The sequence below is a fragment of the Lepidochelys kempii genome, chromosome 27 (assembly GCF_965140285.1).
Source record: "Lepidochelys kempii isolate rLepKem1 chromosome 27, rLepKem1.hap1, whole genome shotgun sequence".
Taxonomy (NCBI): Eukaryota; Metazoa; Chordata; order Testudines; family Cheloniidae; genus Lepidochelys; species Lepidochelys kempii.
Genome location: NC_136406.1, coordinates 16,129,636 through 16,152,516, shown reverse-complemented (window position 1 = coordinate 16,152,516; position 22,881 = coordinate 16,129,636). Strand labels below are relative to the sequence as shown.

At 40.3% G+C, this 22,881-nt stretch overlaps 1 protein-coding gene and 1 long non-coding RNA gene across 6 annotated transcripts in view; one reads left to right on the top strand and one right to left on the bottom strand.

The window, feature by feature from the left end:
• Positions 1–6,398, bottom strand: part of LOC140903888 (uncharacterized) — a 315,051-nt gene extending 308,653 nt beyond the window's left edge. Inside the window, exon 1 of the long non-coding RNA XR_012156378.2 lies at positions 6,298–6,398. This is a non-coding gene — a long non-coding RNA (uncharacterized LOC140903888). The remainder of the gene's footprint in view (positions 1–6,297) is intronic.
• On the top strand, positions 5,328–22,881 carry KRT222 (keratin 222). 5 transcript variants are annotated; one of them, XR_012156374.1, is made up of 7 exons: positions 5,328–5,522; positions 11,191–11,319; positions 12,561–12,781; positions 14,226–14,302; positions 15,125–15,233; positions 17,817–18,121; positions 22,382–22,456. XR_012156374.1 is itself a non-coding variant. In XM_073325822.1 (7 exons), exons 3-7 carry the CDS (start codon positions 11,215–11,217, stop codon positions 22,593–22,595), a joined length of 726 nt encoding a protein of 241 aa, XP_073181923.1. In that variant the 5' UTR covers positions 5,420–5,465; positions 6,646–9,646; positions 11,191–11,214; the 3' UTR covers positions 22,596–22,880. The 5 variants fall into 5 exon arrangements, 4 of the variants coding, with proteins under 4 accessions (XP_073181918.1, XP_073181919.1, XP_073181923.1 ...); XM_073325822.1 differs by lacking the exon at positions 17,817–18,121 and adding an exon at positions 6,646–9,646 and having other exon boundaries at positions 5,420–5,465; positions 22,382–22,880; XM_073325821.1 differs by lacking the exon at positions 17,817–18,121 and adding an exon at positions 6,646–9,646 and having other exon boundaries at positions 5,447–5,522; positions 22,382–22,880.

The window sequence follows — 22,881 nt, the reverse complement described above, 5'->3', positions numbered from 1 at the left end:
GAAAAGCACAAAATGACCGGGAGGAGAGGTGGAGAGCTGAAGAGAGTAAGTGGCGGGCAGAAGACAGGGCTGAAGCTCAAATGTCGCGGCAGCGTGATGAGAGAAGGCAGGATTCAATGCTGAGGCTGCTGCAGGACCAAACCAGAATGCTCCAGTGTATGGTTGAGCTGCAGCAAAGGCAGCTGGAGCACAGACTGCCACTGCTGCCCCTCTGTAACCAACCGCCCTCCTCCCCAAGTTCCATAGCCTCCACACCCAGACGCCCAAGAACGCGGTGGGGGGGCCTCCGGCCAACCAGCGACTCCACAACAGAGGATTGCCCAAAAAAAAGAAGGCTGTCATTCAATAAATTTTAAAGTTGTAAACTTTTAAAGTGCTGTGCTTAATGTGCTGTGTGGCATTTTCCTTCCCTCCTCCACCACCCCTCCTGGGATACCTTGGTAGTCATCCCCCTATTTGTGTGATGAATGAATAACGAATGCATGACTGTGAAGCAGCAATGACTTTATTGCCTCTGCAAGCGGTGATTAAAGGGAGGAGGGGAGGGTGGTTAGCTTACAGGGAAGTAGAGTGAACCAAGGGGCGGGGGGTTTCATCAGGGAGAAACAAACAGAACTTTCACACTGTAGCCTGGCCAGTCATGAAACTGGTTTTCAAAGCTTCTCTGATGCGTGCCGCGCCCTCCTGAGCTCTTCTAACCGCCCTGGTGTCTGGCTGCGCGTAACCAGCAGCCAGGCGATTTGCCTCAATCTCCCACCCCGCCATAAACGTCTCCCCCTTACTCTCACAGATATTGTGGAGCACACAGCAAGCAGTAATAACAGTGGGAATATTGGTTTCGCTGAGGTCTAAGCGAGTCAGTAAACTGCGCCAGCGCGCCTTTAAACATCCAAATGCACATTCTACCACCATTCTGCACTTGCTCAGCCTGTAGTTGAACAGCTCCTGACCACTGTCCAGGCTGCCTGTGTACGGCTTCATGAGCCATGGCATTAAGGGGTAGGCTGGGTCCCCAAGGATACATATAGGCATTTCAACATCCCCAACAGTTATTTTCTGGTCTGGGAAGAAAGTCCCTTCCTGCAGCTTTTGAAACAGACCAGAGTTCCTGAAGATGCGAGCGTCATGCACCTTTCCCGGCCATCCCACATTGATGTTGGTGAAACGTCCCTTGTGATCCACCAGAGCTTGCAGCACTATTGAAAAGTACCCCTTGCGGTTTATGTACTCGCCGGCTTGGTGCTCTGGTGCCAAGATAGGGATATGGGTTCCGTCTATAGCCCCACCACAGTTAGGGAATCCCATTGCAGCAAAGCCATCCACTATGACCTGCACATTTCCCAGGGTCACTACCCTTGATATCAGCAGATCTTTGATTGCGTGAGCTACTTGCATCACAGCAGCCCCCACAGTAGATTTGCCCACTCCAAATTGATTCCCAACTGACCGGTAGCTGTCTGGCGTTGCAAGCTTCCACAGGGCTATCGCCACTCGCTTCTCAACTGTGAGGGCTGCTCTCATCCTGGTATTCATGCGCTTCAGGGCAGGGGAAAGCAAGTCACAAAGTTCCATGAAAGTGCCCTTACGCATGCGAAAGTTTCGCAGCCACTGGGAATCGTCCCAGACCTGCAACACTATGCGGTCCCACCAGTCTGTGCTTGTTTCCCGAGCCCAGAATCGGCGTTCCACAGCATGAACCTGCCCCATTAGCACCATGATGCATGCATTGGCAGGGCCCATGCTTTCAGAGAAATCTGTGTCCATGTCCTGATCACTCACGGGACCGCGCTGACGTCGCCTCCTCGCCCGGTATCGCGTTGCCATGTTCTGGTGCTGCATATATTGCTGGATAATGCGTGTGGTGTTTAATGTGCTCCTAATTGCCAAAATGAGCTCAGCGGCCTCCATGCTTGCCTTGGTATGGCGTCCGCACAGAAAGAAGGCGCGGAACGATTGTCTGCCGTTGCTCTGACGGAGGGAGGGGCGACTGACGACACGGCTTACAGGGTTGGCTTCAGGGAGCTAAAATCAACAAAGGGTGTGCCTGTACATCAAGGAGTATTTCAGGCAGGACTGCACGGAGGGTTCCAATAAGAAATGGTGCACCAAAGTTATCGTTCTTATTGGAACAAGGAGGTTAGCCTGGCCTCTGATTGATACATGGCTAGATTAACCTCGCTGCGCCTTCTCTGTGACTGACTGCAGTGTGATCTAGACAGGGGAGGAGGAAAATGAGTCCAAAACAAATCTGGTCTATGTCTTGTTCTGACCCACTCCATCGATCCTTTACATCTTTGGCTGGCAGCAGACAAAAAAGGCGCGAAATGATTGTCTGCCCTTGCTTTCACGGGGGGAGGGAGGGTGGGAACGGGGTCCTGACGACATGTACCCAGAACCACCTGCGACAATGTTTTTTGCCGCATCAGGCATTGGGATATCAACCCAGAATTCCAATGGGCAGCGGAGACTGCGGGAACTGTGGGATAGCTACCCACAGTGCAACGCTCCAGAAGTCGACGCTTGCCTCGGTACTGTGGAAGCGCTCCGCCGAGTTAATGCACTTAATGCACTTTAGAGCATTTTCTGTGGGGAGACACACACTCGAATATATAAAACCGATTTCAAAAAAACCGACTTCTATAAATTCGACCTAATTTCGTAGTGTAGACATACCCTAGGACTTAGTCACCTAAGTCACTTTTGAAAATTTTTCCTTTAATCTCACAATCTATACTTAGGGTCATCAGCCTGTAATCACCAGGATCTCCTTTGGAGCCCTTTTAAAATATTAGCAATATGAACTACCTTCCAGTCATCTGATATAGAGACAGATTTCAGTAATAGGTTACATACTACAGTGAGTAGTTCTGCAATTTCATACTTGAGTTCCTTCAGAACTTTTGAGTAAATATCATCTGGTCCTAGTGACTTATTACTGTTTAATTTATCAATTCATTGTAAAACTTCAATTTGGGAAAATACTTCAGATTTGTTTCAGAGTAACAGCTGTGTTAGTCTGTATTTGCAAAAAGAAAAGGAGTACTTGTGGCACCTTAGAGACTAACCAATTTATTTGAGCATAAGCTTTCGTGAGCTACAGCTCACTTCATCGGATGCATACTGTGGAAAATACAGAAGATGTTCTTATACATAGAAACCATGAAAAAATGGGTGTTTACCACTACAAAAGGTTTTCTCTCCCCCACCCCACTCTCCTGCTGGTAATATCTAAAATGATCACTCTCCTTACAATATGTATGATAATCAAGGTGGGCCATTTCCAGCACAAATCCAGGGTTTAACAAGAACGTCTGAGGAACGGGGGGGTTGTAGGTAGGAAAAAACTCAAAAAGGATAGCTCTGATGTGGCTATTGCCCCCACATCCTCTGTAGTGAAGATTAATGCAAAGAATTAATTTAGCTTCTCTGCAATGGCGTTGTCTTTCCTGAGTGCTCCTTTAATACTTTTGTTGTTTGGTGGCCCCACTGCTGACTTGGCAGGCTTCCTGCTTCTGATTTACTTTTTTTTTTTTTAATTGCTGCTACTTTTCCCATCTTTATCAAGTTACTTATCAAATTATTTCTTGGGCTGCCTTATTATACTTTTACAATTTATTTGCCAGAGTTTGTGCTCCTTCCTATTTTACTCACTAGAATTTAACTTCCAAATTTTAAAGGATGCCTTTTTGCCTCTAACAGCCTGTTATTCTGCTATTTAGCCATGGTGGCATTCTTTTGGTTCTCCTACTGTCTTTATTTGATTTGGGGTATACATTTAGTCTGAGCCTCTATTATGGTGTTTTCTTGACCGTAATAAAAATTAAGATACAGTTATGCTAACAGTAGATAAAACTCGCATAGAATAATGACTTCTAAATACAGATTTAGATTTTGATAGCAACATTCTTTGGACTAAATTACACTTCAGTGTTTCTAAAAGTTCTTTTTTTCGCAAGTAGAGTTCAGCAAGTTATATATCAATGTTATCTAGTTAAGCAGAAATAACTAGATAAATCAAGATGTATAGTATTAGTTTTATCTAAATATTCACACCAAAAATTAACTGGAAAATGATCAAATATATATTATCAACAAAAGCATATGTTAGTTGTCCTAACTGTACTACTGTACACTGTAAACCTATCTAGGTCTTTTAAATTTCTATCATAACAACAGTCATATTGGGTCAGAACAATGGTTCATCCACCCCAGTATCCTGTCTTCAGATAGTGGGTGATGCCAGATGTTTCCAAGGAAATGAACAGTTCAGGGCAATTATCAAGTGATTCTTCCCATTGTCTAGTCCCAGCATCTGCCAGTTTGAGGCTCAGTGACTTCTTTATTCACTTTCTACACACCAATCATGATTTTATAGATCGCTGTAATATCCTCCCTTAGTTGTCTCTTTTCCTGACTGAACAGTCCCAGTCTTTTTAATCTCTCCTCATATGGAGGCTGTTCCATACTGCTACACATTTTTGTGGTCCTTCTCTGTACCTTTTACATTTCTAATATATCTTTTCTAAGATGGGGCGAACAGAACTGCATGGTGTGGGTGTACCATGGATTTATATAACAGCATTCTGATATTTACTATCTTATTATCTATCCCTTTTCTAACGGTACCTAACATTCTGTTAGCTTTTTTGCCTGCCGCTGCACATTGAGTGGATGGTTTCAGATAACTATCCACAATGACTCCAAGATCTCTCTCTTGAGTAGTAACAGCTAACTTAGGCCGCATAATTTTGTATGTCTATACTTGGGATTCTGTTTTCCAATGTGCACTACTTTGCATCTGTCAGCATTGAATTTCATCTTCCATTTAGTTGCCCAGTCACCCAGTACAACACTAGACTTTCTGACTGTTGTTAATGCTGGCTTACTTCCCTCCTTTGCATTCCAGGAGTACAGCCAACCAAATTATGATTGCCACATGCAAGAGTGTACTGCCAGGAAAGTGTACTGTGCCCCCTCTCTGGTCTTTCAAATTCACACTGGACAGCTATAATTTTGCCCTTATTATCAATATATCTTTCAGACTCTAGTTTCTTGGGTAAGTGTCTGGCTTTACAATGTAATATACACATGAAGACACTACTTTTGTTCATTTCATCACATTATCTGGGTCTTACCTTTTTAATCACTGCAGAATTGAGAGGTATTTGTATTTTTAAACATGATCTTCAAAACCGATTAAAAGCAGATGATTTTTCAATGCTCCTACAAAAAAGAGCTCTGCATCTTTAAAATTCTGCTGTATTTTCTCTCCCTCTCTCTGCTTTCACTGCAGGCAGTGCAGGCTCTGCAGCAGCTGGCTCATCCTATCAATAAGGTTCCCGTTAGTCAAGGTGGAGGATGGGAGCAGAATGGAACTGTCCCAGCTCCTCAATGAGATCAGGGCAAACTATGAAATGCTCATCACCAGAAATCAGATAGAGACCGTCCTCTCAACAAGAACCCAGGTAAAGAGAAAAAGGAGACAATCTATGTCTACCAAATTCAGCCTCAACCTCTTTGAGGTACAGTATTTCCTTTTCAATGCAGCATATTACTTGATTTAGAATTTACTGCAGTATGACTAGACCTAGAAGCTAAGAAAATGTTATGCTTAGGTTATGAAACTCACTCGAAAGGAATGCTCTGTAATGAATCTGGATGTTTGTCTGTACATACAAGACAGTTATATTGTTGTGACTAAAAAAACATGATGACATATACAATAACATGGTACCCTCTAGCCTCATTTAGAATTATCCCTCAGGAGGAAAACATCCTGAATATCATGTAGAGATGACGTAAAGAAGCCATTTATAAAGAGGATTTACAATTTTGAGCACATATGTTATGGAAAACTTTACCTTCTCGGGACAGATTTTCTATTGTTTTCATAAAACTATGCCATATTTGTCTGCAATGTTTATATTACTTGTTCTCTGTGTCATATTTTTAAAGGTTATAAATACCCTATTATAAATTCACACACAACACATCTCTTGAGAACAACAATGTTACAATAATGTGACAAATCTGACTACAAACCATCAAATGCCAAAAATTCCACACTGAAATTTGGGTCTTATATCACCCTTTTGTATTTTAATATTACAACGTATCAGGGAGTAGCCGTGTTAGTCTGTATCCACAAAAACAGCAAGGAGTCTGGTGACACCTTAAAGACTAACAGATTTATTTGGGCATAAGCTTTTGTGGGTAAAACACCAGTTCTTCAGATGCATGGAGTGAAAATTACAGATGCAGGCATTATATAATGACACATGAAGGAAAGGGAGTTACCTCACAAGTGGAGAACCAGTGTTGACAGGGCCAATTCGATCAGGGTGGATGTAGTCCACTCCCAATAATAGATGAGGAGGTGTCAATTCCAGGAGAGGCAAAGCTGCTTTTGTAATGAGCTAGCCACTCCCAGTCCCTATTCAAGCCCAAATTAATGGTGTTAAATTTGCAAATGAATTTTAGTTCTGCTGTTTCTCTTTGAAGTCTGTTTCTGAAGTTTTTTTGTTCAAGTATAGCTACTTTTAAATCTGTTATAGAATGTCCAGGAAGACTGAAGTGTTCTCCTACTGGCTTTTGTATGTTACCATTCCTGATGTCTGATTTGTGTCCATTTATTCTTTTACGTAGGGACTGTCCGGTTTGGCCAATGTACATGGCAGAGCGGCATTGCTGGCACATGATGGAACAGACTTCAAAGAGAAAAAGCAGAACTAAAATTTATTATATAATGCCTGCATCTGTAATTTTCACTCCATGCATCTGAAGAAGTGGTGTTTTACCCACGAAAGCTTATGCCCAAATAAATCTGTTAGTCTTTAAGGTGCCACCAGACTGCTTGTTGTTTTTGTGGATACAGACTAACACGGCTACCCCCTGATACTTGACACTACGCAAGGCACTAAATTTAGCTGTATGGAGTGGAAATCCATCAGCCTCAACAAAAATCTCACACAGATACAGACAGACATCATCTTCCTCTCCCAGTGCAAACAGATGGACATCATACCAAATGGACTGAAGGTAGAAAATCTATTGCAATCGACATACTACATTGACTATGGTGAGAGACTGTGCCACACACTCTCAAAGAAACTGAGGAACCACCTGATCAGCATCCTGTACAGCAGACAGGAGAAGATCAAGAATGAGCTCTCAAAACTGGAGACTCTCATACAAAACCAACCTTCCACACAAACTTTCACGTGGCTGGACTTTACAAAAAAGAGACAAGCCATTTACAACGCAAACTTCACTTCTCTACAGACGTAAAAGGACAGTAAACTATCTAAACTCCTACATGCCACAGGGGGCTACAACAGTGGTACCCTCAACTCACCTAACAATATTGTTAATCTAGCCAACCACACACTTAGCCCAGCGGAAGAGTCTGTCCTATCTCGGGGACTCTCTTTCTGCCCCACCACCCCCACGAACATGATACAGTTCTGTGGTGATCTGGAAGCCTACTTTCGTCGTCTCCGACTCAAGGAGTATTTTCAAAACACCACAGAACAGTGCACTGACCCACAGGAACCCTCCTACCAACACTACAAAAAGAAGAATTCTCCATGCACTCCTCCTGACAGTTGAAATGACAGACTGGACTTCTACAGAGAGTGCTTCCGCAGACATGCACAGGTTGAAATTGTGAACAAACAGCATCACTTGTCCCATAACCTCAGCTGTACAGAACGCAACGCCATCGACAGCCTCAGAAACAACTCTGACATTATGATCAAAGGGGCTGACAAAGGAGGTGCTGTAGTCATAATGAACAGGTGGGATTATGAACAGGATGCTGCCAGGCAACTCTCCAACACCACATTCTACAGGCCACTATCCTCTGATCCCACTGAGGAGTATGAAAAGAAACTACACTATCTGCTCAAGAAACTCCCTGCTACAGCACAGGAACAAATCTACACAGTCACACCCCCAGAGCCCCGACCAGGGGTATTCTATCTGCTACCCAAGATCCATAAACCTGGAAACCCTGGACGCCCCATCATCTCAGGCATCAGCAATCTTACAAGATTATCTGGCTATTTGGACTCTCTCCTCAGACCCTACGCTACCAGCACTCCTAGCTATCTTTCAGACCCCACTGATTTACTGAGGAAACTACAATGCATTGGTAGATCTTCCTGAAAACGCTATCCTGGCCACCATGGATGTAGAAGCTCTTTACACCAATATTCCACATGAGGAAGGACTACAAGCTGTCAAGAACAGTATCCCTGATGAGGCCACGGCACACCTGGTGGCAGAGCTTTGTGACTTTGTCCTCACCCACAACCATTTCAGATTTGGGGATGACTTATACCTTCAAGTCAGTTGCACTGCTATGGGTACCCGCATGGCCCCACAGTATGCCAACATTTTTATGGCTGACGTAGAACAATGCTTCCTCAGCTCTCGTCCCCTAGCTCCCCTCCTCTACTTGCGCTACACTGATGACATCTTCATCATATGGACCCACAGGAAGGAGGCCCTTGAAGAATTCCACCTGGATTTCAACAATTTCCACTCTACCCCACCATCAACCTGAGCCTGGACTAGTACACACAAGAGATCCACTTCGTGACACTACAGTGCAAATAAGTGATGGTCACATAAACACCACCCTATACCGGAAACCTACTGACCGATATACTTACCTACATGCCTCCAGCTTCCATCCAGGACACATCACACCATCCATTGTCTACAGCCAAGCCCTAAGATACAACCGAATGTCCTCCAATCCCTCAGACAGAGACAAACACCTACAAGATCTTTATCAAGCATTCTTAAAACTACAATACCCACCTGCTGAAGTGAAGAAACAGATGGACAGAGCCAGAAGAGTACCCAGAAATCACCTACTATAGGACAGGCCCAACAAGGAAAATAACAGAACACCACCGGCTGTCACGTATAGCCCCCAGTTAAAACTTCTGCAGCACATTATCAATGATCTACAACCTATCCTGGAAAATGATCCCTCACTCTCACAGACCTTGGCAGGCCAGTCCTCACTTACAGACAGCCCCCAACCTGAAGCAAATACTCACCAGCAACTATACACCACACCACAGAAACACTAACCCAGGAACCAATCCCTGTAGCAAACCTCGTTGCCTACTCTTCCCATATCTACTCTAGTGACACCATCAGAGGACCCAACCACATCAGCCACACCATCAGAGGCTCATTCCCTTGCATGTCTACTAATGTTATATATGTCATCATGTGCCAGCAATGCCCCTCTGCCATGTACATCGGCCAAACCGAACAATCCCTATGTAAAAGAATAAATGGACACAAATCGGACATTAGGAATGGTAACATACAAAAGCCAGTAGGAGAACACTTCAGTCTTCCTGGACATTCTATAACAGATTTAAAAGTAGCTATACTTGAACAAAAAAACTTCAGAAACAGACTTCAAAGAGAAACAGCAGAACTAAAATTCATTTGCAAATTTAACACCATTAATTTGGGCTTGAATAGGGACTGGGAGTGGCTGGCTCATTACAAAAGCAGCTTTGCCTCTCCTGGAATTGACACCTCCTCATCTATTATTGGGAGTGGACTACATCCACCCTGATCGAATTGGCCCTGTCAACACTGGTTCTCCACTTGTGAGGTAACTCCCTTTCCTTCATGTGTCATTATATAATGCCTGCATCTGTAATTTTCACTCCATGCATCTGAAGAACTGGTGTTTTACCCACAAAAGCTTATGCCCAAATAAATCTGTTAGTCTTTAAATTGCCACCATATTCCTTTAATATTGCAGAAATTCTGAATACTGAGAGATTTACTCATCATAGGCCAGATTCCCCAATACACTCTGACGGCTTTGCGCCACTCTGAAGACGCAAAGCAGCCATAAACACAGTTTAACTGTCTTATTAAGCCAACTTTACATTTTCTTTGCACCAGGGCAGTGCAAAGCAGCCAAAGTGTACTGAGAAATCTGGCCTCACATGTGTTGCAGTACTGAGACACAAAACAGCAGGTAGAGAACAGAGTTCAGCATGAAGTGTGAATTACATGGCTTTTCTTATCATAATGGTGGATTGATAACATTAAAAACACATTAACATTTTAAAGACAAAATATTAGTTCTTCTTTTACTCTCCTGCCAAGACCCGAATTCAAGAATTTTTCCCTCAGTAACAGCTGATGTCATAACAAGAACCTATGGTAAAGTAGGAAAGTGCGCAAAGGAAAATGTTCTGTTTCCGGTGCTTGTGATGTCACCAATGCTTGCAGGCAAAACACAGAAATGTGAAAGGAACCCTAATTATCATTATCATAATAAACACTACATAAATACCGAGCATTATTCCTACTAGAAACTGACCTGACAAGACCATTTTAAAGTCATGTAATATACCCCATAACCACAGTTACTGTCAAGCTGCTTCACAATCTAATTTATGTAACATATCTAATAGTGGAATAAGATCTGAAATAAGCATTGCCAACTTCACTGACTTCAGTGAAGCTAGGCTTATTTAATACAGAGCTGGATTTGGTCATAATATAGTTGATAAGCCAATACTGGATCAGCATTACAACGAAGAGTGTTATAAAGTGCAGGGGAAGAGAGTGTTCTAAACATCTGGTTTAGGTTCTCTAATAGGTTAGCCTGACCATCCCTATCCTATACTTTTCTGCACCTAAGATAATACAAGTCTCAAAATTATTAATAAAATATTTCAATGAGTTCTTCATTCTTTCTCTACTATATGATTGTTCAATCCATGCCAATGTATCTGGCCCCGATATTGTTAATCAACTGAGATTTTGTACAGAATATGTCCAAGTTGTGTCTGTTTCTGTGAGTATTTATGTTAAGATAGCAGAGACAAAAGTAACCTGTCTTCTTAAGCCTCTTTCATAGAAGTGCAACAGTTACTAAAGATACAGCAAAGTATTTCCCAGTAGAGGTTGCAATACAACAGGTTCCTCAGAGTTTACAATATTCTGATAATGACAGTTTAGCTTTTCATTACAACCTTGAACAAATATATTCAGTTGCCACACAAAAAAATTAACCTAAAAAACCTGTTTTAAGAGAAGTAGATAAGATTTTTTTTCAAAAGTACATTTATTTTATGTTCATTCTTTTAAAATATTTTTTATTTGTAATACTGTTATCTTGTTTATCATTTTCTGTAGCTAGAAGAAGGTACAAGTGAAAGAATGGACAAAGATGAAGAAGCTTTAAAGGCAGCCAGAGCAGAGCTCAGTGAAGCCAGGCGACAGTGGCATCGTATGCAAATTGAAATTGAATCTCTCCAGGCTGTGGTAAGCATGGTCAAAAATTGATATTATCAACTTCCTGAAAAAAATAACCCATTTCTTCTTCTGACATGCAGCATTCCATAGTTCAATATGCACATCAATGACATCCAACAGATGATGAAAACACAGCAAGAACAGAAATGCATAGTGGCTTTGCCTGGGGCCTTTATCTCTTTCTCTTGGTCATTAATTGCCAGAAACTCCCCCAGTCAGTTATCAATGCTTAAGAATATGACATCTTTTGATTCAGAATCTATAATTTTGCACATACTGCTATATGTTTACTTTTTTACTCCTGACAATCAATACCCACAGATTTCAAGAATTCTTCCACAATATCCCCATATCAATTTCCTAATAAATATCCTGCCTGACTGATCTATTCAAATCATGTTTATTTTAATTCTTTGGAACTATGGCTCTGAGTCAACAAAACAATTAATAATATACTTTAAGTTAAGAATGTACTTAAATGTTTTGCTGAATCACAGCTTAAAGTCTATAATAGTGTTGAAAACAATTCTGTCCATCTATCCAACTGCTTTGACTGACTACATTAGGGAACTTTAGAAAACAATCCTTCTCCCACTGCTATCATCAGTTCATCTGCTCTGGTGGGAGATCTAGTGTAGATTAGTTTCTGGCAACTTCCAGTGTCACACCAAAAGAGACTTGTGTACACCAGCATTCCCAGTGGTGTAGATAAAGTGGTGGTAGCACTGATGGGAATTTTTCTTAAAATTCACTAGTGATGACAAAGCCTAGGAATTACACTGTTTGTAACAGGATTTCAGGGAGATCCACTACTGACAACAGATGTCAGATATTTGTCAATTTCCCTATTGCAGACAGGGGTTGTAACTTGATGATGATGACTTTGCAACACTGTGAATACCTGTGACTATTAGAAAACACATCATTCTGGACAGCTGGGTGAAATTACTCATCAAAACTGGTTGATTTCATCATATAGTAGAAGGCTACAATTTTTGTGTGTGAGCTTCTAATTGAGTTTATATGTTTACAGATCTTTCTGGAAAATTAGATGCAAAAAGCCACCAGTTTAAGTTTCTTATCAAAGGTGTTATAAAAGCTGGATTATTATTACAGTTCCTAAAGATTATTTAGCAAATAAATTGAAAAATAAATTTTAAAATATGTTGTCTGAATTGTTAGTAAACACTATGTGGAACTGAACTTTTAGAACTACTTTTTGGACCTTTAATATTGGATTTATTTGCCAGGAAAGAGGATTGGAAAGTTGTCTGCATGCCACTGAGCAGCGGTACCAGATGCAACTGCAGAATTTAAAAGCTGAGATTGAAAGTTTAGAGAAGGAGCTACAGCAAGTGAGGAGAGGTATTGAGGAACAGCTTCAGGAGCATGAAATACTACTGAACACTAAGATGAGGCTGGAACAGGAGATAGCAACGTATCGCAGTTTGCTGGAGAAAGAGGAAAACAGGTATTTTACAGAATGGAGAAAGTGTATTTGCTTTTATATTATTTTTCAGAACTTCTGTTTGCAGTACTTTTCAGAGTTGCAATCACATGAACTCCGCCATCAAATATAGTAGCAAATCCTTCATGAAAGGAATTTTCATTTTGACCTGTGCAAGTTCTATTCAGGCATATTTAAAATCTAAAATTAATATGTTAAATGATTGCATGAACAACTTTCATGCCATTAAAATATCTTATCTTACAAATTCTGCAGTGCTTATTTTTTCTGATTTTCCATGGTTTTCTTTAGACAAATTATCGGTTTTGTTTTTTTAAAGTAAAGTTTATTATTTAACCAATATTTAAAAGCAGTTTGGCCCCCACAGTAGGAAATATTTAGGACTCACCAACCCTAATTGAAAACAAAAAAGGATAGTACTGGGTGTGTGTGCCCACCTCTATTATCAGATGTTTGCTTCAGTACAGTTTTAATCTAATTATACATAGTGGACCTGATTTACCACAGTGTTACACCATTTTGATTTCAATTGAGTTACACCAGCATCAAACTGGAGTAAAATATATTGATCAAAACCTGTAAAAACAAAATGCTGCTGTAATAATTCAACACAGATTTAGCTTTAATGTTTTAAAGAAAGAGAGAAAACTTAAATAATTATAATTCCAAAGCTACTAGTTTAAACAGTTCTTCATTTTCCCACATACACTGTACTGCTCATACATTAGCATTGTCATCTTTAAGCCTTCCCATGCTTTGAATATGTGAATTCCCTGAAGATAAATTAGATAAATTTCATCTGGAAAATCTCAGGTATCAGAGGCAGGATTTGGGTTTGGCACATCTGTATCTGTCAACATAAATGATGTTAAATACTGAAATATTGGTAGTGTTCCCACGTTAAAGAATAAGGGTCCCATTCTCCCTGAAATAGGGATAACCTCCATAGGCAACATGAAACTCCACTATTTTTGCAAGTAAAAGTGTTTCTTAGGAATACTTTTGGGTGGGAAGGAATTTTGCCTCCTCTGCCCCATGCAGAAGAAGCTAGAGGGTTTCACTCCAAGAACCTCACAGGCAAAAACATGTGCACATTAGAGCCCCAAGTGAGGGAACTTATTTCGCATTTTTTCAATATATTGCTATTGTATAACTATGTAAAAATATACATAGCTCATTATGAATAAATAAAAAAAATATTAAGAAAAGTCCTTTCTCGCATACTTCAAAATTACTAAAAACCTTTCAGGAAAGAATGATGGAATACAAATACAAATTTTCAACATTCTTTAGTCCTACAATCAAAATAAGATATGACTACAATAAATCTATATACAAATCTCATTGTCATTATTTCTACATATTTTCCCCTCAATTGCTCACCATTCACGTTTTGGATTAAAACAACAACATTATTACATTTTTGTAATATTTTCATTTTTTTCAGGTTTCATTGTTCTACACCTGATAGAAAAGATGACAGAAAACCTACCACCAGCAAGACAGCTTTTATCCCACCTTCAAGTGAGTTTTTTAAGACAAGGGAACATTCCTAAAATAAAACCACAATAGTTTCTTAGTTCTTAATGTTGCCCAGATGAATTTCCTAAACAGGAGTGACAAAAAGGTACTAGTGTTGTGATGGACCACATGCTTTCTTCCCATAGATAAACCCAAAGGAGAGTAAAACTTGTACCCCAAACTCCAGTAGTAAAAACTTTACTGAATTAAAATATATTGACGAATGCTGTGCATCAGATATCTTACAGTAAATTATTGAAAACCATAGCTGATTCTGTATTTGATTAATACATAGCTAGGAAAGAACTATTTCTGATTTCTCTTATCTCAGATCTATTGTCACATATTCCAGTCTACAGTATCTTTAAAAAACAATTAAATGCCTAATTTAGTCACAGATAATGCCAAAATAAACAATTTTGACCTAAGTTCTTCTCAGGCCAGAATGGAGAAGATGGCCAGAGACAGGGCCTGGTGTATGATCCTCCACTGGAATTTGTTTGCCAGGGCTGAATTCAGGTGGGTGAGTTAGGAGGGCATACAGAGAAACACAGATTTTCTTCTGAAAGGGGGTAGCTTGCACCCAAAGCTAGCACATACTGCTGACCACAACATATAGATAGCTCAGTTACCAGATACGCCCCCAAGTGACAGACTACAGTCCCTTAAGGAGATGGTACACAAGCTGGCATAGTAGCCAGGATTACCTCCTACTAATCTCTTGAACATTATAAAGAGATCTTTTCCTGATGATTGTACAAGGAGTGAAGGCTCCTGAAGAGGGCTCAGAAGAAATATCTGGTATATTTGCATTTTCCTTTACAGCTGGTGCCGTAAAGAAGCATGAATATGAAAAGGTGGAAAAACTGACAAAGCAAGCAATCTTAAATGGAAGCGTTGTGAAGGAAAGTGCTGAAGCTCATGGCACTATACAGTAAGACAAACATAAATTTAGCAAAATTATATATATATATATGTTCTATATATGTAAATGTAAACCTCTCTGGGCTGCACTCTGTATCCCTGGTAGCATCCTTCTTGTACACCATTTCCAGTTAGCAAGGAGGCAACTATAAGATCAGTGTGGACAACACCTCCATCAATAAGTGGTGCTGTATCATTATTTTAGTGCTAAGGTGTTGCCTTGTTTTGATAGTATGCTCTCTGATCAGAACAAGGGAGGAGAAAGGAGAGGAGAAGTTTCTAGTTCTGCCTGTGTATACTGGAGTTGTTGCTTGCAGTGTCCCAATAAATCCTTTGATTTCTGTAAGCGAGTATTACAACTGGTGGCAGTAGCTTCAAGATGGCAAAAGCACTTTGGCCCGAGAATAAATGTATTGGTCATGCAGGTGAGACTGGAATCTGTGAGTACTTAACAGACTTTGAGCTATTGCGCTCTGTAAATGAATGGACTGATGAGAAAGCAGTACAGTACTTCACAGTTTTTTTGGATGGTGATGCCAAAGCCTTTTGCTAGCACCTTCCTAGTGCAAATCATGGATCTTACAAAAAGTTACACAAACATTTATACACTGCTGGGGAGTGAAGGGGAGGGGATCTTTTGAAATACTGGAAGGAATGACAAGCCAGGAGGTGTCAGGAAGGTGGAACTCCTGCATAGTTATTTGTGTGCATTGAAAAGATTGTTCAATAAGGCTTTCCCTACACCACCCTGTCCAGAACATGACTTGAGTGAAGCAGAATGTGCTGTGCAAAATCTGGAACAGGCAATGCAGAGAGGGGCCTATGTCCAGTGGCAAGCCATGAGAGAATCCTGTGTGAAAAGACAGTTTATAAACAGTTTAATAGGGGAACTTCATAAACTCCTGGGGAAGGAAGATAAAATACTAGATAAGGCTATGGGCCAGATTATATACAGAGTTACAAATGTGGAAGCAGAAATTGGGTTTCCTTAAAGTATCAGCTGTTAATGCCCAGACTCATGGTGACTCCTTTATGCCAGATGCAGCACTTCACGAAATAATTGCTAGTGAGGTGGCTAAAATGCTGGAGGAGGCATGGGTGCAAGCTATTCTCAGGTGTCTCATGGGTTACTTGAGACAGACCGTTTCCTGACATTTGCAGGCAAAGTGGATGAAAAGGCTACTGGAGTCAGAATTGCCCGAGCACAGGAACCCACACCGGAGAAGCTAAAAGTTGTTGAGGCAGTAGGGTCACCCTCAGCAACTATTAAAATGGGCCATTTGAAGAGCCAGCCAGATACCTGTTACTATGTGTCTAGAGACATCAACAGCTGGAAAACCACAATGCTGTTGGACTTATGACCTGAATTATGTCTGATATATGGAGAACACGCAGTGCTGAAAGGAATAAAAAAGTTTATGCAGGAGGTAAACTGATAAGTATTGATCATCAACCACTGCACATAATGGGAGACATCCAGCTCCTACTGAACTCAGGGTTTTTGCACACTAAATGGGCTTTTGTTGAGGCGACCAATATTTCTAGTGCTGTAGTATTGGGAGTGGATTTCATCCAAGAGCACCACAAGAACCCTTGGGGTGTTAATAAAACAAATTTGCCCCCATACAATATTCAGATACCTCTGTTGGATGTGGATAGGAGGAAGTGTGGATCCTGAGGGAAAACTCTTGGGGCCTTAGAGGTGACTCTACCATGACTACAGAGGGTGACAGAGATAAATTGCTTCCTGTGGTGGTTCAGAATAAAGTTGTGGTGAAACCAGGTCATCATTCAATAATACCTTTAAGAATAAAGGACTGTTTCAGTGAACCTGTAGGAGTGTTGGAAGCTAGAAACATCCATTTAGAATTGCAGTTTGGCAGAAATGTGTTTCAAGCTGGACCAAATGAGGACTGGCAAGCTAGTGAAAAATCAGACCACGGGGACAGTGTCCAATGTAGCTAGTGTCTCAAAGCCTCTCACAGAGGTCAAGAGCTGTGGAGCAATCCAGTCAGTAGTACAGCTAGAGGCTGACTTGACAGAAGCACCTGTAGAAGGCAATAAAAGGAAACAATCCGAACTGTTCTTACAATATGCTAGCATGTTCTCCAAGAATACTGAAGAGCTTGAGAGATATGATTTGGTGCAACATCGAACTGGGCTTAAACCAGAGAGCATTCCCGTGATGCAGCCTCCACATCAGATGCCCCTGACATATCAAGTAACAGTGAAAGCTAAACCACTTGTGGGAGGATGCCCTGACTGAGCAATCTACATCACCTTGGGCAACCACAATTGTAATTGTGGAAAAGCCCAACAGAGACTTGAAGATATGAGTGCTGGAGACTGGACTAGATGACCTTTCAAGGTCCCTTCCAGTCCTATGATTCTATGATATGCATTGACTACAGGAGATTTAATTCAAAAACAGTTCAAGATAGCTACCCACATAGACTCCTAGATAGTATGTCAGGAGCAAAATATTTTAGTAGTTTTGATTGGGTATTCGGATACCTTCAGATTAAAGTGGCACTTAAAGATCAAGAAAAAACTGCCTTTGTGAAACCTCATGGATTATTTCAATTCTTTTCAGACTCATGAATGCATCAGGGATATTTCCAGAGAATAGTAAATGATTTAACCCAAGTTTTGAGAACTGAAGACATCCTCATGTACACAGATGACTTCATTTGTTTCCACAAAACATGGGAGGAATATCTGGTAAAAGTGGAAAGGATTCTAAAGCTTTTTAAACAGTCATGGTTTAAACATGCAGGAAACAAAAGTCAGTTTGTGAGGAATCGCATCAGGACATACAGTCAGCAAGAAGGGTTGAAACCCCAACCCCAGAAACTGACCATTATAAAGGTTGTGAAGGTTCTTACAAACCCGGAGAAGGTAAAGTAGATTGTAGACCTTTCCAGATTCTATAAGAGATTTGTACTAAATTTCACAACGTGAATACCAGATAACTAAGAATGACTTTCTCTGGACAGAGGGACACCAAAAAGCATTTGAGTCACTGAAGGAAGGATTTCTCAGCCATGTTGTACTTAAATTCCCAGACCCATCCTGTCCATTCATGGTAACCTATAAGGGCTCAAAGGTTTCACTTGAACAAATTGATATTCACTTGCTGGAGGAGTCTCTGCTCCTTGAAGTCTTTAAACCATGATTTGAGGACTTCAATAGCTCAGACATAGGTGAGGTTTTTCACAGGAGTGGGTGGGTGAGATTCTGTGGCCTGCATTGTGCAGGAGGTCATAGATGATCATAATGGTCCCTTCTGACCTTAGTATCTATGAATCTATAAGCACTTGAACAAACTGATAAGCTTGGTAGTCACAGATCGGTGGCTTTTGGTTACAGAACTGAAGTGTTTGGCTATTTGTGAAAACTCTCCAGGCTTATTGTCCATATTTATTAGTTATGGAATTCACAGTGTACACATATAATGCCCTGCAATGGTTCCTTATGAAGCATAACCTAGAAGGAAAACCCGTGGAGATAGATTCACTAACTGTCCAAATATACATTCACCATAAATCTGGAAAGCAAAATATGGTTGAGGAAACTCTCTGCCAGGTCAGGGCAGTAAAAATAGACTCACACTGGTCCTGTGAGGACATCCACTAACTGTCCAAATATACATTCACCATAAATCTGGAAAGCAAAATATGGTTGAGGAAACTCTCTGCCAGGTCAGGGCAGTAAAAATAGACTCACACTGGTCCTGTGAGGACATCCAGTAAGAACAGACTAAGGAGACTGAGTTAATTTTGGTGCACTAACAGATTAAATGAAGGATATGTAGATGGAGGGAGGTTCAATTCAAGAACAATTACCCGTTTAACCAGCTACTAACTTGCTGGTGAAGGAGCATAACATGATTGTCTTGCCAGCAAGCTTACAGACAACAACAGTATTGCAGTGTCTTTATGATAATGAAGCTGCAGGACACCAGTGGTATGAATAGACAATGAGCCAGGTACAGAACAGATTTTTTTTTGGCTGGCATGGCTGCTGATGTTAAGGTACTTTTCCTGTCTCACCCATCAAGAAAGGAAAGTGCCAGCAACGAGAGGCAGAAGTCCTTTATGGGAAATGCCTCAATCTGTTGAGCCCTGCGAGTTCATACAGATTGACTTAAAAGGCCCACTACAGAAACACCAGCTGGAAATCAATATTGGTTGATAGTGTATGACACCTTCTCAAAGTACATGGTAGCACAACTACTAAAGGCTAAAAGGAGTGAGAGAGTTATGGATGCATTGATGAAACATGTAGTTGCATCTGTAATGATCAGGGGAAAGAATCTGAATCATGGTTATTACACGAGGTTTGCCGACAACTCCAGGTAAACAAGGTGAGGACCAGTGTTGTCCACCTTCTGAGTAATGAGAGAGTGGAAAGAGTAAACCAGACCATTGGTTCCATGCATAGAGTTTTAGTGAAGACCAACAAGACTGGGACACAAAGATATCTTTTGTCATCTCTGCATATAACACCAGCCAGCATGCAACTGTCCCTCACTCTCCCTATGAAATTATTTTTCAACTCTGCAAATTCATGCTTCCCTGTGGATGTTGAGGCAGCAGGAACCAGCAAGGCCCCCTGAACCTCCACTGGTGGGTGACATGGCCAAGTCTTATATCTGACCTGAGGACAGCATTCCAGAAGGTGGAGGAAAGATGAGCTGGAAGCAAGCATGCCAGGAATAAGATGCCAGGAAATAGGAGCATTATGCGCCCATCCAGGAAGGAGAGAAGGCTACACAACTGGAAAAAGCAGCCTGGAAAAAAATCCAAATTTATACCTTTTAGGAGGGAACTTTGCACAATAACTAAGAAAATAAATGACTTATTCTTGCTGTTACAAAAAGCAAGAGCTCACCCTTTCGTAGTGCCTAGAGAACTGATGCACAGATGAATTGAAAGAAAGGGGAGACAAACACTTAAGATATTCAATAATCATCCCAAAGGGATACAGAAAAGGATTTGGAAGAATCCAAGCAGGTTCCTATAGCTATGGGAGGCAAGTCATGGAGGAGGAATTGTCAGGGTGTCTTCAGAACCTCAAGATACTGTAGTCTTCAACAGGCATTGTCCACAACAGATAAGCCTAACATGAAGGACATGGACCCTGCCCGCACTCTCCTTACAATGTGTATGATAAACACCCATTTTTTCATGGTCTGTGTATATAAATCTCCTCACTGTATTTTCCACTTTATGCATCCGATGAAGTGAGCTGTAGCTCACGAAAGCTTATGCTCAAATAAATTGGTTAGTCTCTAAGGTGCCACAAGTACTCCTTTTCTTCCTGCACTCACTGATAATCTAGATCCAACTACGAATGAAGACTCAAGAGAACAGACCAACACGGAAATCTGTGTGGATGGCAAACTACCTGGATTCCTAGGAGTTACTATAATCAAACTTTTGTTACTGTTTTTAAATTATTTAACCAGCAGGGGGAAAGTAGTAATTATCAGTGCAGACAGCACTTCCACCAATAAGTGATGCTGTATCTTTCTCTTAATACTAAATTGTCTTGTTTTGATATTGGATTTGAGCAGGGAGGGGTATGTACCGTTTTTACCATGCCTTTGCGTGCTGGAATTGTTACTTGCAGCATCCCAATAAATGCTTTGATTTCTATAAGCAACTATTACACTACACAGAGTAGCAATAACTACTCTTCAAGCTATACTGCGTTGCACAATTTTTTATTATCTAAGTTTTGTGATTGTATTTGTTTTTATGAGACATTATATATTATAATAAACATACTAATTCTAGTATCTGATTCCTTTCCAATAATGTGTCAGTTAGTAACCTTAATGATAAAAAAAAGAAGGTAAACAATGCAATACTTCACTAAATGCTGCAGAGTGCTAAATAATTATTACGTAAATCAACAACATTGCTGTCGACCTTCTGCTTGCATGAGGCTAAAAACTGTGATTTTGAGGGTTTCCATGTACCTCCACAATGTGGAATCCAAATAGTTTATTTTCAGAATCATACCCTTTGGGTGAAATCCTGGTGCCACTGAAATCAATGACAAAAATCCCATTTATATCAGTGGGGCCCAGATTTCACTCCTTATGTGTTATCAGTTGAGGAATACTTACATCAATCTGCAATAGACTATTTAAAGGTTATATAAAAACATACCGTCTTCAAGAGACTTTCTACATTTTTAGTATGAAACAGAATAGAATAAAATTATATTTTACCTAGCCAATCTTAAAAGCATTTTAAGACCTAAGAACTGTGAACTATACTATCTTACTAAAAAAAAAACAGGTATTTTATTAGCCTTGTACATTATTTTTTCAGATTCTATTCTTGTGTTTTTCATATTAGTCCCCTTCCTACTTTCATTATGAACTACAGATACATGATAAATTTGCCAGGTTTCCTTGTTGTTAATTAAAGCAATTATTAAATATTATTTACCTTAACTTGCTTTACTAATAGAGGACAGCATCGTTGTTGTTGTTTTTGTACCTTCTTTTTTTCATTAATATTTAATGAAAACTGGGCCAACTGTGTCACTAATATTTAAGTACAATTACTCATTGAAATCATTAGGGCCTGATCCTGAAACTCTTATTTATGTAAGTAATCCTCACTCTTCCCAACAGTCTGATAGACTTAAATGGGACTACTTGCTTAAGTAAAGTTTACTCATGTGAATGAAGGCTCTAGAATCAGGCTCTTAGCTACTATGTACTTAATTCTATCTTTGCACTGAAGATAGTCTGCATCTGGATTTCTAACCCTCCTTACTTTGAATGCATTCAGATCTAGGGACTTGGTTATGCCCATTACAGATATAGAGGTAACTGCAAAACTCAGATCCTGGGTTGGATTTCAAATAACCTTCCCACTAAAACCTGGGGGTGTTTAGACTCATGGCTTTTGATCCATTTCTATTTTTCTACAATAAGTAGATATATAATGAGGCTAACCCTTTAGTCTGTATTTCTTGAGAATGTAGCTATGAAAAAAGAACTCTGAAATCTCTGCATTTCCTAAAATTATCTCCATATCCCATTACGGAATTTTTCATCACATTTTAAAAGCATACTTTGAAGACATGTAATACTGTGCCTTCAGGATCACATTTACATTTCATTTATTGTTTCAGGACAGAAAAAGTGGATGAAGTTATTAAAGAATGGGAAGGATCTTTCTTTAAGGACAATCCTCATTTAAGGAAAAAATCTGTTTCTTTGCGCTTTGATCTCCACCTAGCAGCAACAGATGATGGATGTTTACAGACTAAACAGAATAACCTACCTGACATTGAAGTCAGGCTGGTAATGAGGAGGTCTTGCAGTATTCCATCTATCAAACCTTAACCTGCAGCAAACTAACTCATGGGTCATTTATGATGGGCTTTGGAAATAAATAACATTAGGACAGATGTAGATGGACCACATGGCTTCCCCTCATCTTGTCACAACTATGAAATGTTACTAAGTATATGCTTTAATAAATATACGAATAATGTGAGATTGTCTTAAATGAAAGAGAGCTGGGTATAGGTGTTATATTTCAAGAAACCTAACTCCTATTAGTTTTTTACTCTTTGTTCATTAATTTTCTCATTTGTTTTTTCCAAAACCTTGCTTTGCTTTGTAGAAT

Excerpts from the sequence above, each read along its gene's own strand:
- KRT222 (XM_073325817.1), top strand. The coding sequence starts at position 5,370 with ATGGAACTGTCCCAGCTCCTCAATGAGATCAGGGCAAACTATGAAATG. Across the intron at positions 5,523-11,190 it reads TCAGCCTCAACCTCTTTGAG|CTAGAAGAAGGTACAAGTGA; the intron begins GTACAGTATTTC and ends CATTTTCTGTAG. Across the intron at positions 14,303-15,124 it reads AGCTTTTATCCCACCTTCAA|CTGGTGCCGTAAAGAAGCAT; the intron begins GTGAGTTTTTTA and ends TTTCCTTTACAG.